The sequence below is a fragment of the Pseudophryne corroboree genome, chromosome 8, assembly GCF_028390025.1.
Source record: "Pseudophryne corroboree isolate aPseCor3 chromosome 8, aPseCor3.hap2, whole genome shotgun sequence".
Lineage (NCBI taxonomy): Eukaryota > Metazoa > Chordata > Amphibia > Anura > Myobatrachidae > Pseudophryne > Pseudophryne corroboree.
In genome coordinates, this window is record NC_086451.1 from 416,654,425 (window position 1) to 416,668,252 (window position 13,828).

General features: G+C 46.5%; 1 protein-coding gene across 1 annotated transcript in view; it reads left to right on the forward strand.

Annotated features, from left to right (window-relative positions):
* The first annotated feature begins 6,340 nt into the window (after positions 1 to 6,340).
* LOC134949392 (inositol-tetrakisphosphate 1-kinase-like) overlaps positions 6,341 to 13,828 on the forward strand; it is a 50,298-nt gene continuing 42,810 nt past the window's right edge. The window contains exon 1 of the mRNA XM_063937935.1: positions 6,341 to 6,599. Coding sequence (XP_063794005.1) covers positions 6,505 to 6,599 — 95 coding nt within the window. The 5' untranslated portion in view covers positions 6,341 to 6,504. The remainder of the gene's footprint in view (positions 6,600 to 13,828) is intronic.

Sequence of the window (13,828 nt, forward strand, 5' to 3'; positions counted from 1 at the left end):
TGTCCCTTAAAATTTTATATCATTGGCTTACTGATAACACAACAATACATTAATGTGGATGTTATTTTCATCAGCTTCGCGATGCGTCCATCGGAGCCGGTCAATTACAGCCGCATTTGTAATGTACAGTGCATCATTAAGACCCTGATATCCCGTAAGAGCCCTCATCTGTAAAAGCCAAATTGTTTTCTCACAAATATTTAAAATGTCTGCTCTAATATATATTGCAGACGTCAGGTGCATCTTATTACCATATACCATGAATGTGCGCTATATATCGCAAAACACTGCATCCCATAAGAGAAAAACAATACACCCACACATTATCTGAGTTCCAAAGCTCATTGATGTATATATTTGTTGTTAAAAGGATATGGATTTAATATATTATAAAGTACAGTATACCTATAGTTACATGGTTACTCTCACACAGTAAGCAGTTGAAACATAGTTACATACAGTTACATATAGTTACAGTTACATGCCAGCGATACAATACCATATCTTTCTCATATAAATTTGTCCCTCCATATGACTCTCTCTCTCTCTCTCTGTAAAATCATGCAAGAACTCCATCATCGTCTGGGACCGATCAGCAACTCTGAGACCAAAACAGGAACTGCCCTCCTGTGTGATCAGCAAGTGTTATCTAGTTTTTTGGGGGAGGGGACTCTCTCTCATTCATGATGAGTCACTAGTTTCTTTGTATATGCTGAACAGGTTCAGCCTTGGGGACGTCCAAAGGGGCTGGCATGAGCTTCCTGTTTGGAATATCTATTGTTCTAATAAAAGTGATTTTAGCTTTTATACATTTAATCATAATTATCCGCAGCAATGTCCCACAACTTCACAACAAGCATCAAATGAATCTACACATCAATCTGGTTGCTTCAATAGTAAACATGACCGGTCTATCTTGTTTCGTTCAAATAATACACATACATGACACCACTTCATTACATATAATTTTAAATCATCATGATGTCTGGCGCTTGATATCACTATAATCATGTACTGCATGAAATAAGTGTCGAATCCATCTCTGTGGCATGTCCGTGTAAATGCGTGTGTTACCATATTTTGCTGTGCTCGCTGCGCGTATTTGCAAGTATAGCGACTCATAATGTGTGTAGTTTGTATGTTCTCTTTATGTAATATTTTTGACTTCAACAGGTCTTTCTCCATTCCCAGCATTAAAGGCAGCTTCCCTGCTCTAGTGTTTTCCATCCTAGTGTCAGCTCAGTGCAGGAGGAGGTGCTTAGTGCACAGTCTGGGAGAGAGTTCTTCCTGGGAGAGACAACCACACTGATGTGCAGCTTCTGCTCTCCTCAGTGTGTGACCTTGTCTACCTTGCAGCCGAACCCTGTGTGTATACAGCCACATCCTGTGTGTACTGAGACGCTGTGTTACCACTGTACTGCTTCAAATGTATATTGTGACTTTCTGCTGCTGCAGAAAATCTTCTATATGCTACAACCTGTTATCGCTGTTATATGAATAAACCAGTCATCCTATTTATGTGCCGTTGTGTGGACTGACATCCCTATCCGACACTGCAACACTCTGCCAACAGGTACATCTCCCTCTTAAGGGGGGTACACATGGGGAGATGTGTCTACCACAGACCGCTCAGCACACATCTCTGCCCCCACTCAGCTTTCAGTGCAATGTGTGCTGAGTGGAGGGAGAGGGACGGGGGGCTCACTCACTTCAGCTAGCGGTGAAGTGAGCGATCTGCTAGATTGTGCCTGCATCCAGGCCAATCTAGTATCGGTGATAGCGATGCGTGGGGCTGCGCATCGCTATCGCTATGGGGCATACACAATTAAGCAAAAATCGCTCCATTGGGGTCATTCCGAGTTGATCGTAGCTGTGCTAAATTTAGCACAGCTACGATCATCTTCCCTGACATGCGGGGGGACGCCCAGCACAGGGCTAGTCCGCCCCACATGTCAGTGCCGCCCCCCACCCGCACAAATACAAAAGCATCGCACAGCGGCAATGCTTTTGTATTTCAGGGGTTAGTCCCGGCCAGCGCAGTTCCTGCGGCTGGCCGGGAGTTGTTTGTCACTGCCGCTGGCTGCAGCGGCTGCGTGAGACGTCACACAGCCGCCGCAGCCCGCCACCCCCCTCCTAAACGGTGGCTTAACGCCACCATTCAGCCCCCTCCCACCCAGCGACCGCCTCTGTCTCAGAGGCGATCGCTAGGCAGCGACGACTGCCATGCACTGGCGCACTGCGGCACCGGTGCATGCGTGGTTCTGACCCGATTGCTGCGCTGCGACAAACTGCAGCGAGCGATCGGGTCGGAATGACCCCCCATGTGTATTGTACCCCCCTTTAGTCTGGGAACATGATACCACTTATACATAGCAGATAAAAATGTGGTGCTGCATGCTTCCTAATGCCTAAGCTGGAAGTTTAAAATAAATGTAATACCTTAAAAAATGAAATATGAGTATCAAGGAGAAAACAATTATGCTCTAATTGCTGACGCCCCAGGGTAAATTTACTCTTTGCCCTGCCCTAAAGCAAACCATGGATCCTAGTACTATGGTATAATAAACTTGATAGCAGCTGCCAGGTTTACCTCAGTTGTCCTGATCCTGCGGCCATCTGGCACAGGTGACACAAGGTACAAGGGTGGAAGAACAGATAGAATATCTGCATGCAGATATTATTACAATTATTATAATAATACGTTGCCAACATATTTCACAGTGATGCGCAACGAGGCAAACAAAACAAATTGAAGTTGTACCCTGTAGAGAGGAACATAAGTTTGTTTTGTTTGTGTAAAATTGTGACAATCGACCATTTGCTTTCAAACACTGGAAAACAGACACAAATGGTTGTTCAGACAAATTGGTTGCATTCGTTTGATTTAACCAGTTTAGCCGAATGACCGGTTATGTCCATTTTCCGGTGCTTTGGAGCAAATGGTTGATTGCCATTTGCTCCCATAGATTTAAGAGATATTCGTTCCAACCAGCCAGACTGGGTAGAGGGCCTGATTCAGAGATGGACGGAAATGCAATACTGCATGCAATGTGCATTATATTTCTGTGCAATCTGAAGGAGGAACATGCAGGAGACATCGCAGTAGAAGAGACACCGCCTACATGTTGCTGCAATCCCAGGACTGCGACCGGCATTGCAAGCTGAGATCCAACATCATGACCATCCGTCGCAATGTTCAACGCACATGGCCAGCTGAGTAAGCTTACTCAGCTGGTACAAAGAAGCGGGGGGCTGTGAAGCCAGGAAGTCTGCATGGTAACACGTAGACCCCTGGCTCTCCCCTCCCAGAAAATGGGGATGAGACGCCCCCATTTCTGGGAACACAGGCCTTCCCCCTACCCTTTCCCACCCCCCTCAGTGCCACTGCCTGTCAATCAGGTAGCGGAAGAGGGGAAGTGCATGGCGAGATCGCAAGACCCGTTCTGTGGACTCAAAGCATATTTGAATTTAATTGTTTTTCCTTTGCAGTTATTATTTGCGTTTGTATTTTAAATAAAGATGTGTCTAATTAATTTATTAATAACTATGAAGACTTTATGCTCTCTCATGTAGAGGACACTATAGGATACATTATATTGTGTACAAATAGGGTAATACGACTTTCACATTTGCAGCTGTAACCGCATCACCAAGTACTCAGCTGCATGGGTCCTGGAAGATGGAAGGGGCTCTGCACTGCTGCCTTAGGCAATGGGTGGTCATTTCCGAGTTGTTCGCTCGCTAGCTGCTTTTAGCAGCCGTGCAAACGCTAAGCGGCCGCCCTCTGGGAGTGTATCTTAGCTTAGCAGAAGTGCGAACGAAAGGATCGCAGAGCGGCTACAAAATAATTTTGTGCAGTGTCATAGCTCCAGACCTACTCAGCGTTTGCGATCACTTCAGACTATTTAGTTCCTGTTTTGACATCACGAACACGCCCTGCGTTCGGCCAGCCACGCCTACGTTTCCCCAGCCATGCCGGGGTTTTTATCTGCCACGCCTGCGTTTTTCCACACACTCCCTGAAAACGGTCAGTTGCCACCCAGAAACACCCACTTCCTGTCAATCACTCTGTGGCCAGCAGTGCGACTGAAAAACTTCGTTAGACCTTGTGTGAAACTACATAGTTCGTTGTAATAGTACGACGCGCGTGCGCATTGCGGTGCATACGCATGCGTAGAAGTGCCTTTTTTTGCCTGATCGCTGCGCAGCGAACGAAAGCAGCTAGCGAACAACTCGGAATGTCCACCATGGAGTCTACACCTGCCTGAGGAGAGAGCCTGAGAGAAATGAGGGGCCTAATTCAGACCTGATTGCTCCTCTGTGAATTTGCAGAGGTTTGCAATCGGATAGTCGCCGACCAGACAGAGTGAAAAACTTCTGTGCGTATGCCGTGCGAAAAGCTTTACAAACGCTGGTCAGCTACAAATCCATTTGCAACTCACTCACCATCGAATGATTTTTCCAGTCTGTGCAGTCCAGAAAACAGACAGTTACCACCCACAAACATCCTCTTCCTGTCAATCAGCCTGTGTTCGTCTAGTGATCAAAAAAGACGCAGGATTTGCTCGCAGTTTGGCCTTGCGCCTGCACATTACGATCCGTACGTATGTGCAGTCGTTCGATAATTGGCCGCCTTGCAGATTCGCACAACAGCGATCAGGTCTGAATTAGGCACTAGGTTAAATCCTGCAACACAGAAAGTATAGCCGAAAGAGCTGCAAAACTATCAGAGAAAGTTGTCATGTGACTGGAGAAATCCGCCAGGCTCTCAGAGGAAATGGCCCATCCCAGAGGGGAATCTCTCACCCTCTGCCCCAGCTCTGAATTATCCAAAAGCAGTCAGAGCGGGGGCTGCCAGGTGATAAGGGCGATGGGGGTAGGGGGAGGCGGTGGAAAATACCGTGCATGTCAAGATTTGTTTGCATCCGCCTTGAGTCCAGTTGGAAAAGATTGCTATATAAATAAAATAATAATTATTATTAATATTACATGCGATATACACATTCGCTAACTTAAAAAAGCTAATAAAATAAAATAATCCACCCCATAAATCAGACCTACTATAGGGCCCAGTGTATAATTCAGTGTTGATTAACTGGCATATTATCTTTGTGACATCCACTGTTTAAATCCCGTAGGGGGCCTTTTTATCATGAAATACGTATGGGAATTTTTTTTTTATTGGGGGGGGGGGGGGGGGGGGGGTACCTGCAGATATTTAGTATCCCCCAGATGTGCAATGGAGAGATCACAGCAGATGTCTCCGGTAGTGTAGGTAGCTTTATATAGTAATTTGGGCTGGGGATGGAATCCCGGGCAGCCGGGATCCCAGAGGTCAGAATACCGACATCAGGATCCCGGCCGTCGGAATGCCGGCAGCGGGGCAAGGGTTGCCGGGGTCGTGGACTCCCACGAGTGGGAATAGCCCTGGCGCAGCTGTCAGCATTCTCAGTGGTCGGGATCCCGGCGTCGGTATTCTGGTGGTCATTCCGAGTTGATCGCTAGCTAAAAATGTTCGCTGCGCTGCGATGATGCAAAAAAAAGGCACTTCTGCGCATACGTATGCAACGCAGTGCGCACGTACGACGTACTTTCACAACGGCCGATGTATTTTTACACAAGGTCTAGCGAAGCTTTTCAGTCGCACTGGTGGCCGCAGAATGATTGACATGAAGTGGGCGTTTCTGGGTGTCAACTGACCGTTTTCAGGGAGTGTTCGGAAAAACGCAGGCGTGCCAGGAAAAACGCAGGTGTGGCTGGGCGAACGCAGGGCGTGTTTGTGACGTAAAAAAACAGGAACTGAACAGTCTGCAGTCATCGCAAGCGCTGAGTAGGTCTGAAGTTACCCTGAAACTGCACAAATTTTTTTTGTAGCCGCTCTGCGATCCTTTCGTTCGCACTTCTGCTAAAATACACTCCCAGTGGGAGGCGGCATAGCGTTTGCACGGCTGCTAAAAACTGCTAGGAATGACCACCTCTGACCGCTGGGATCCAGACCGCTGGGATAATAAGTACATCCCAGTAACTCAGCAGGCTGCTAGGAGACAGACAAGGGTTTCCCAGGGTAACAAGTGCCACATTTCCCTACAAAGTACTATTGCAAGCTATAGCTTATGTCTGGACTACACAGTAACTTGTTGTTGTTATACAGTAAGTTCAGCTTATACCGCTAGTAGACACATTACACAGTGTATACATACAACAGGCTTCCCGCCCCATCTCAGGTCATTACCCCCTAGCTCAGTCCTTACAGTGGCTGTCACCACAAGGAGTGTCACACACATATCCCTGGTTACTGTTACCTAATCAATATTTATGGCAATCAGCTGATACCGCCCAAAGTGTGTGCATTGTGCCCAGCTCTAGCCCTCGTCATCCACTGCGAGAACCATCCTGCTCAGGACAGGCGGAATGATGTTAGAAGGTCAAAGGTGACTGGAGCTGGCTGGTGCTAACTGAGCAGACTGGTTTCCAGTATAGGGACTGGTAGCAGGCACAGTGATCATGCCGGCACTGCAGACCAGGAAGAGGATTGGCGTCTGTTTGAATGAGAAAAAGAAAAGAAAACTGAATTTCCATGTGTTTGAGGATCTATGCAGGTAAGTGTCTCTCATTACAGGTGTATGGCACTCTCAGCTTATTGCTATATGTACAGGCAGATGTGGTATCCATGGGTGTGCCCGTATATTACAGGGTAGGAGGCAGTTTATAGGTATACAACTACCTGCATGTATGTTTCTGTGTCACACACAGTATATACTGAATGTATAGTATTACTGTACATAGACATGATTGTACAACAGTCTATATGTTGTTTTATTGTTTGCTGTATATGGCATTATTATACACATGTCTGCTTCCGTCTCACACTGTGTATACAGTAGTACTGTACATCTGTATGTTTCGCATTACACAGTATATACTGTATTACTGTACATGTGTGTGACTGTATGACACTGTACATATAGTATTGCTGTACATCTGTGTATTTAGGTATTACACAGTATATAATGTATTACTGTACTGTACACGTGTGACACAGACATGTAGTTGCACTGTATATGTGTGTGTGACACTTATATGTAGTAGTATTGCACATGTGTGTGTGACACAGATATGTAGTAGTACTGTACATGGGTGTGACACAGATATATTATGTAGTAGTATTGTACATGTGTCTGAGACACATACGTAGTAGTATTGTACATGTGTATGTGACACAGATATGTAGCAGTACTGTACATGTGGATGACACAGATATGCAGTAGTACTGTACATGTGTATGTAACACATATATGTAGTAGTACTGTACATGTGCGTGACACAGATATGTGGTAGTACTGTACAACATGTGTATTGTACAGATATATATTAGCACTGTACATGTGTATGTGACACAGATATGTAGTTGTACTGTACATGTATCTGACGCAGATATGTAGTAGTATTGCACATGTGTGTGACAGATATATGTAGTAGTATTGTACGTGTGTGTGTGTGTGTGTGTGTGTGTGTGTGTGACACATATATATGTAGTAGTACTGTACATGTGTGTGACACAGATATGTGGTAGTTCTGTACATGTGTATGACACAGATATATATTAGCGCTGTACATGTGTATGTGACACAGATATGTAGTAGTAGTACTGTACATGTGTGTGACACAGATGTGAAGTAGTACTGTACATATGTGTGTGACACAGATATGAAGTAGTACTGTACATGTGTGTGACACAGATATGCAGTAGTACTGTACATGTGTGTGTGACACAGATATGTAGTAGTACTGTACATGTATATGACACGTACTGTATGTGTAGTAGCACTGTACATATGTGTGACACATATATGTAGTAATACTGTACATGTGTGTGACACAGATATGTAGTAGTACTGTACATGTGTGTGTGACACAGATATATTGTAGCACTGTACATGTGTGTGACACAGATATGTATGAGTACTGTACATGTATGTCACACAGATATGTAGTAGTACTGTACATGTGTATAACACAGATATATAGTAGTACTGTACATGTATATGTGACACAGATATGTAGTAGTACTGTACATGTATATGACACATACTGTATGTGTAGTAGCACTGTACGTGTGTGACACATATGTAGTAGTGCTGTACATGTGTGTGACACAGATATGTAGTAGTACTGTACATGTGTGTGTGACACAGATATATAGTAGCAGTGTAGCACCAGAGCCGGATTATCCTAGGGGCGACAAGGGCGGCCATCCCGGGCAGGGCCGGTGCAAGGTTTCTTGGTACCCTAGGCAAAATGTCTGCCTACTGCCCCCCCCCCCCCCCCCACCCCCCACCCGTACACCATCAATTACTCACTTTCCCAGACACTAAGGTGACAGTGCAAAGGCGGCGTCTTCTACGTTTCTCAGCTGTCTGACTGCACAACAAGGATGCATCTCTCAAAGACATCTTTAATTTTTTGATGGGTAGACTCAGTGGCACCCCCTTCCCGGATCCTGGCACCCTACCCAGCTGCTTATCTCTTTCTATTCGTCTCTCATAGATACATACATATCCATACACTGCCTCTCTCATATATACATTCATAGTCTGTCTCTCCCATTCCTTCACATCTCTCTACTTTTTCTCTGTCTGTCTCATTCTCGCTCTCTTTTTCACATATACTACTATCTCCCTTTATTTCTGCCACACACACATCTCTCTTTCTATTTAATTCTGTCTCTCATACATACATACATACATACATACATACATACATATTACATCCATACACTGCCTCTCATACATACAGTATATCCATACATACATCCATACACTGCCTCATACATACATCCATACACTACCTCTCATACATACATACATCCATACACTGCCTCTCACATACATACACTGCCTCTCCCATACATACATACATACATACATACATACATACATCCATACATACACTGCCTCTCCCATACATACATACATACATACATACATACATACACTGCCTCTCTCATACATACATACATACATACACTGCCTCTCTCATACATACATCCATATACTGCCTCTCCATACATACATCCATACACTGCTCTCCCATACACACACACATACATAGTGTTCACGTTAGGCAGTTTTAGCAGGGCGCCGCACTCTGCCCGATTTTTTAAGGGCAAAACCCGCCCTGCCCTTTCTGCGGCGCCCTGCTAAAACTGCCGCCCACTTCCTGCCCTCACAGCTTGTAAAGATGACGCGCGTATGCGCGCAGCATCCATTCATGCTGAGAGAGAGCTTGGGGGAAGCCCAGCACCTCCGTAGGTGCTGGGCACGCCCCCAACAGTGACGGCCACCCCCTTTTATTACCCGCAATGACCCCGCACCCTATTTTGCATGGCTGCGCCCCCTTTTCACGGCGCGTGCTAGTGCCCCTCTAGAACCGGCACCCTGCCCGGCCCGGATTCTAGAGTGAACACTACATACATACATACATACATACATACATACATACATACTGTACATTCACTGACTCTTTCATACATACATACTGTACATTCACTGACTCTCACATACATACATGTATCCATACACTGCATCTCCCATACATACATCCATACACTGCCTCCATACATACACACATATATACATCCATACACTGCCTCCATACATACATCCATACATACATACATATAGACACATCCATACACTGCCTCCATACATACACACATATACACATCCATACACTGCCTCCATACACACATCCATACACTGCCTCCATACATACATACATATAGACACATCCATACACTGCCTCCATACATACACATGTATATATATACACATCCATACACTGCCTCCATACATACATATATACACATACAGACACTGCCTCCATACATACACATATATACATCCATACACTGCCTCCATACATACACACATATATACATCCATACACTGCCTCCATACATACACACATATATACATCCATACACTGCCTCCATACATACACACATATATACATTCATCCATACATCCATACATCTATATATACACATACTGTTTCCATACATAAATACAGTACATACATAAATCCAATCACCCTCCTCCCCCAGCCAGTGCACACTTCCCCCGGGGTGTGACTTCAGGCAGCCATTAGTCCGGGTTCCCCACCATAACAAAGGGGCGGCATCTTACCGCTGGCCATGATGCTGTGGAGGGGTTACTGCTCCTCGCTGTTTCCAGCATCTTCCGCCCGGGTTAGCGCTGCTGCTGGCGGGGAGTCACTGCACCTGTTGCTGCCGCCGGCTCCATAGTGCGCGGCAGCTGGTGAGGGGCGGGACTGGAGGCTTCTACTAGCGAGGGGCGGCCGCCTGCTGCCTAAATGCTGTCACTTGTGCTCAAGCACCCCCGATGGAACCAACAGAAATATGTGAAATAAAAACGGTGCTGTGGGTTGTGGGGAGTGGGGGGGGGGGGGGGATTGGCGCCGCTCATCCCTCATTTTATAGTTGAGCTGCTGATTAAGTACCGCCCTCCAGCGGCCGGCGCTGTAGGCAGCTGCCTAAAGCTGCCTAATGGTAGCGCCGGCCCTGATCCCGGGGCCCCCACAGACTGCTTTATAAATCGGAGCAGTCTCCCTCAGCAGCCGCCGAGGAGCTCCGTGTACAGAGTGTACACGGAGCTCCTCGGCGGCTGCTGACAGAGACTGCTCCGATTTAAAATGCAGTCTGTGGGGGCCCCTAACGTGTGACTCAGTAATGCACGCCGGCGGCTCAGTCAATGTCTCGCGGGATTTCACTTCACTACCCCGCGAGACACTGACTGAGCCGCCAGCGTGCGCTGCTGTAAAGCTGCTGCTCCGTATGTGGGTGAGTATGTGTGTGTGAGTCATTGTGTGTGAGTGAGTGTGTATGTATGTAAGTGTGCGAGTGCCCGGCGACCCGCCCGCGCATGGGGGGGAGGGGTGTTTTTTTGACGCCATTTTTAGTGGTGGGGGCCCCCACACGTTCGTTGCCCGGGGCGCCCACCAGCCTTAATCCGTCCCTGAGTAGCACTGTACATGTGTGTGTGACACAGATATGTATGAGTACTGTACATGTGTGTGACACAGATATGTAGTAGTACTGTACATGTGTGTGTGACACAGATATATTGTAGCACTGTACATGTGTGTGACACAGATATGTATGAGTACTGTACATGTATGTCACACAGATATGTAGTAGTACTGTACAATACATGTGTATAACACAGATATATAGTAGTACTGTACATGTATATGTGACACAGATATGTAGTAGTACTGTACATGTATATGACACATACTGTATGTGTAGTAGCACTGTACGTGTGTGACACATATGTAGTAGTGCTGTACATGTGTGTGACACAGATATGTAGTAGTACTGTACATGTGTGTGTGACACAGATATATAGTAGCACCAGAGCCGGATTATCCTAGGGGCGACAAGGGCGGCCATCCCGGGCAGGGCCGGTGCAAGGTTTCTTGGTACCCTAGGCAAAATGTCTGCCTACTGCCCCCCCCCCCCCCCCCCCCCCACCCCCACCCCCCACCCGTACACCATCAATTACTCACTTTCCCAGACACTAAGGTGACAGTGCAAAGGCGGCATCTTCTACGTTTCTCAGCTGTCTGACTGCACAACAAGGATGCATCTCTCAAAGACATCTTTAATTTTTTGATGGGTAGACTCAGTGGCACCCCCTTCCCGGATCCTGGCACCCTACCCAGCTGCTTATCTCTTTCTATTCGTCTCTCATAGATACATACATATCCATACACTGCCTCTCTCATATATACATTCATAGTCTGTCTCTCCCATTCCTTCACATCTCTCTACTTTTTCTCTGTCTGTCTCATTCTCGCTCTCTTTTTCACATATACTATCTCCCTTTATTTCTGCCACACACACATCTCTCTTTCTATTTAATTCTGTCTCTCATACATACATACATACATACATACATACATATTACATCCATACACTGCCTCTCATACATACAGTATATCCATACATACATCCATACACTGCCTCATACATACATCCATACACTACCTCTCATACATACATACATCCATACACTGCCTCTCACATACATACACTGCCTCTCCCATACATACATACATACATACATACATACATACACTGCCTCTCCCATACATACATACATACATACATACATACATACATACACTGCCTCTCTCATACATACATACATACACTGCCTCTCTCATACATACATCCATATACTGCCTCTCCATACATACATCCATACACTGCCTCTCCCATACACACACACATACATAGTGTTCACGTTAGGCAGTTTTAGCAGGGCGCCGCACTCTGCCCGATTTTTTAAGGGCAAAACCCGCCCTGCCCTTTCTGCAGCGCCCTGCTAAAACTGCCGCCCACTTCCTGCCCTCACAGCGTGTAAAGATGACGCGCGTATGCGCGCAGCATCCATTCATGCTGAGAGAGAGCTTGGGGGAAGCCCAGCACCTCCGTAGGTGCTGGGCACGCCCCCAACAGTGACGGCCACCCCCTTTTATTACCCGCAATGACCCCGCACCCTATTTTGCATGGCTGCGCCCCCTTTTCACGGCGCGTGCTAGTGCCCCTCTAGAACCGGCGCCCTGCCCGGCCCGGATTCTAGAGTGAACACTACATACATACATACATACATACATACATACATACATACTGTACATTCACTGACTCTTTCATACATACATACTGTACATTCACTGACTCTCACATACATACATGTATCCATACACTGCATCTCCCATACATACATCCATACACTGCCTCCATACATACACACATATATACATCCATACACTGCCTCCATACATACATCCATACATACATACATACATATAGACACATCCATACACTGCCTCCATACATACACACATATACACATCCATACACTGCCTCCATACACACATCCATACACTGCCTCCATACATACATACATATAGACACATCCATACACTGCCTCCATACATACACATGTATATATATACACATCCATACACTGCCTCCATACATACATACATATATACACATACAGACACTGCCTCCATACATACACATATATACATCCATACACTGCCTCCATACATACACACATATATACATCCATACACTGCCTCCATACATACACACATATATACATCCATACACTGCCTCCATACATACACACATATATACATTCATCCATACATCTATATATACACATACTGTTTCCATACATAAATACAGTACATACATAAATCCAATCACCCTCCTCCCCCAGCCAGTGCACACTTCCCCCGGGGTGTGACTTCAGGCAGCCATTAATCCGGGTTCCCCACCATAACAAAGGGGCGGCATCTTACCGCTGGCCATGATGCTGTGGAGGGGTTACTGCTCCTCGCTGTTTCCAGCATCTTCCGCCCGGGTTAGCGCTGCTGCTGGCGGGGAGTCACTGCACCTGTTGCTGCCGCCGGCTCCATAGTGCGCGGCAGCTGGTGAGGGGCGGGACTGGAGGCTGCTACTAGCGAGGGGCGGCCGCCTGCTGCCTAAATGCTGTCACTTGTGCTCAAGCACCCCCGATGGAACCAACAGAAATATGTGAAATAAAAACGGTGCTGTGGGTTGCGGGGAGTGGGGGGGGGGGGGGGGGGATTGGCGCCGCTCATCCCTCATTTTATAGTTGAGCTGCTGATTAAGTACCGCCCTCCAGCGGCCGGCGCTGTAGGCAGCTGCCTAAAGCTGCCTAATGGTAGCGCCGGCCCTGATCCCGGGGCCCCCACAGACTGCTTTATA